The sequence below is a fragment of the Myotis lucifugus genome, unplaced genomic scaffold, assembly GCF_000147115.1.
Source record: "Myotis lucifugus unplaced genomic scaffold, Myoluc2.0 scaffold_37, whole genome shotgun sequence".
NCBI classification, from domain to species: Eukaryota; Metazoa; Chordata; class Mammalia; order Chiroptera; family Vespertilionidae; genus Myotis; species Myotis lucifugus.
The window spans coordinates 6,051,198-6,054,625 of record NW_005871085.1 but is presented as its reverse complement, the minus strand read 5'-3'; the positions used below and the strand labels follow the sequence as shown (position 1 = coordinate 6,054,625).

Genomic DNA, 3,428 nt, shown 5'->3' with positions numbered 1-3,428 from the left:
CCCAACTTCCTTCCCTGTCAGCCTGATCACCCCCAACTTCCCCCACCCTGCTGGCCTGCTTGCCCCAAACTGGCCCCCCCTGCTGGCCTGCTTGCCCCCAACTGCCCCCCCCACCCCCCCGCCGGCCTGATCACCCCCAACTGCCCTCCCCTCCCGGCCTAGTTGCGCCTAACTGCCTGTGCCTCAGCCCCACCACCGTGGCTTTGTCCAGAAGGACGTCCGGAAGGACTCCTGGAAGGTCTCCTGATCTAATTAGCATATTACCCTTTTATTAGTCGGATGTTCTAATTTTTCGTTTATGTTTTTCTTCTCTACTAACTTTGGGATTATCTAGGTCTGGACTCATGTCTTATTTGTTTATGTAGACTAAGTGCCAAAACCAGTGTTGCCATATTTAAGGCACTCAAAAAATGTTTATTAAACAAATGAATAAACATTAAGTTCAACTTGAGTTCAATATTCAAGATGTATAATGAAACTTTGACATCTTATCATTTTGTTGCTATTTTACTATTCATGTTATAAAACCTCTAAAGTATTTGTTTTGTTTATCTACATCACAGTTTTAAGTTTCTACTGGTCTCTCCCTTGTTTTACGTCGCACTTTTTTGACATTTAGATTAAAAAAGTTAATCATGTGTCTGCCTTTCACACTTGTACTAACGAGCTAGCACCTTGAATGTAGGGTTTATATTACTATCCTCAATGTAGTGGGAGGGGGGGTAGAGGGGGAGGGCAGAGCTTCTAATATAATGAAGGCTTAATAAATCCTTAATTTTAATTAGTTAGTTCTGTTAGGTTATCTGGTTATCTGAGTATCCTCTTATCTCCATATCTCTTTCCTCTGATAGGCCTGGCAATTTTGCTTTGTTTTTCTTAGATGTTTATCTTCACCCTGTAACAATCACAATATAGAGATATAGGGAAGCAACTATGCAAGGAAACATTTTCATTTAGTTTTTCAGTGTCATATAATGTAAACACTAACTAGTTTGAGTATTTAAATTTAGCTCATGTTATTGTCCCTCAGACTGAAAAATAACTGTAGATACCCTACAAAACTGAAAGACAACAATGCTAACCACATGGTATCAAAAAAATATTTGAAAACATTGCACTCTACCTGTAATTGGAATATTCCAGTATGAAAATTTCGAGAAATAAAAACACACTGAGAACGAGCTTTACTCTCCACCTCTGATGGTCTTTGGCTGCATCTCTCATCAGTTTCTTTAAATTGGGAATTTTGAAATATTTCTCTGAAAAATATTTTATAGAGGCTGTTATTTAAAATGAATTACATTATAAACCAGTTAAAATTATTTTGTTTCCAATGGTTTTACCACAAGTGTTTAAAATTCAGAATAAATATATTACTAAAAAATTTTAAAGCAAAAATCAATTTATATATTTGCTTCTGATATGTTACTGATTTCACTATAACTATTCTATTCTTAGAATGTAAATTAAACCCCTTCTTATGCAGAGTTAATATTTATAGTTTGAAAATCAACCATGAGTTTTTCTAAATTTAAAATTTTTTCAATTACAGCTTACATTCAATATTATTGTGTTATTCTGTATTGGTCTCAGATGTGCAGTATAGTGCTTAGAAAACCATGTACTTTACAGAGTGGTCCCCCCCCCCCAATATTTTAAGTATCCACCTGCTCCATACACAGTTATTAGAATATTATTGTTTACATTCCCTATGCTGTAATTTACATCTCCGTGACTATTCTGTAACTACCAATTTGTATTAATCCCTTCACCTTTTCACCCAGTCCCCAAACCCCCTCCCCTCTGTCAACTGTCAGTCTGTTCTCTGTATCTAGGAGTCTGTTTCTATTTTGTTTGTTTATTTTGTTCTTTAGTTTCCATATATGAGTGAAATCATATGTAACCATGAGTTTTTTATATCCTTCTTCCTGGTTGAGAGATAATTGATTGGTTTTGATGTTAATTAGTCTTTTCATAAGTTTGTCTTTAATGACAAAGGAAATAAGTGAAATAAAACTCAATGGTCAATTTTATATTGAATAATGTCTCTGACAAAAGTAAATGGAAGGAAACTAAATTGAAACTGATGACTTACAAAAGAAGAGTACCTGTGCTCTTTATCCATACAACCACAAACAATTCTGAGAGAGGGTTTAAAATAATAAGGCAGCAAATAAAACCCCAGATGATCAAAGACAGTTATGTATAAGGGAATGTAGTTTCTAACAGTCATTTTAAACTTAATGATTTAAATCAGGGGTCCTCAAACTACGGCCCGTGGGCCACATGCAAATACAAATATTGTATTTGTTCCTGTTTTGTTTTTTTACTTCAAAATAAGATATGTGCAGTGTGCATAGGAATTTGTTCATAGTTTTTTTTTAAACTATAGTCCGGCCCTCCAACGGTCTGAGGGACAGTGAACTGGCCCCCTGTTTAAAAAGTTTGAGGACCCCTGATTTAAATAATAATGTTAATTGCCATTTCTTCTTTCAGAGATTCTAGAGAATTTCCAAATGAATTCTAGAGTCCATATATGTTACTTAACGAGGTATTAACACTTAAGGTTTATTCAGTCATTGAATTCAATTACTTAACAGTTATTGAGTACTTACTAAGTGTCAGGCATTGTGCTGGGAGTTGTATATATAGTGGCAAAGGAAAATAAACAGTTACTACACTCATAGAACTGTCATTGCTCTCATGGAATTTAAACACTAGTAAGGAAGACAGACAATAAAATAATCACAAGAAGATAAAAAAATTGCAAGTATGGAAAGTGTTATCAAGGAAAGCTACCTGGTACGGTGTGCATACTATATAATGAAGGGAATTAATCTGGTTAGAGAGGTCAGGGAAGGCTTTCTGAGGAAGGGATAGTTAAATTAACATGTGAAGAAAAGAGAGTAATTGTTAGTGTGGTGCAGGAGGAGAGATGTGGAAGTAAGAATATTCTAGTCAGAGAGAATATCAAGTCCAAAGTCCTAGTGGCCAGATTAGAACATTGTAGTAGAAGCACAGAAAGCAAGAGAGAAAATGGAAGATAAATTTGGGGAATATGCATGGGAAGACCATGTAGGGATGTAAAAGTCATGTCGTTTTTGTCTTTATCCTAAAAGTAATGGTAAATCCTTTATAATATAGTGGGGATGGGGTACAAGGGTGGGGTCACTTTTATTTGGACAATGTCTGCCTTAAGTATGGAGAAAAGATTAAACAAGGGTGATAGTGAAAGTAGGGTGTCACTTATAACTCCTACTGCAGTAGTCTATGTGGGGGATAAAATTCCGATAAGGTAGTGGTAGTAGAAATGGATAGATCTCTCTCTTTCTCCCTGCCCCCTCTTCCTCCATCGCTCTCAAATCAATTAAAACACACACACACACACACACACACCACTCCCTGGTTAGTCTCATCCAGTTCTATGC

At 36.1% G+C, this 3,428-nt stretch overlaps 1 protein-coding gene across 1 annotated transcript in view; it reads right to left on the bottom strand.

Annotated features, from left to right (window-relative positions):
- The window catches only part of CUNH1orf185 (chromosome unknown C1orf185 homolog), a 27,142-nt gene that overhangs the window by 16,418 nt on the left and 7,296 nt on the right, over positions 1–3,428 (bottom strand). The window contains exon 3 of the mRNA XM_006087302.3: positions 1,124–1,259. Coding sequence (XP_006087364.1) covers positions 1,124–1,259 — 136 coding nt within the window. The remainder of the gene's footprint in view (positions 1–1,123; positions 1,260–3,428) is intronic.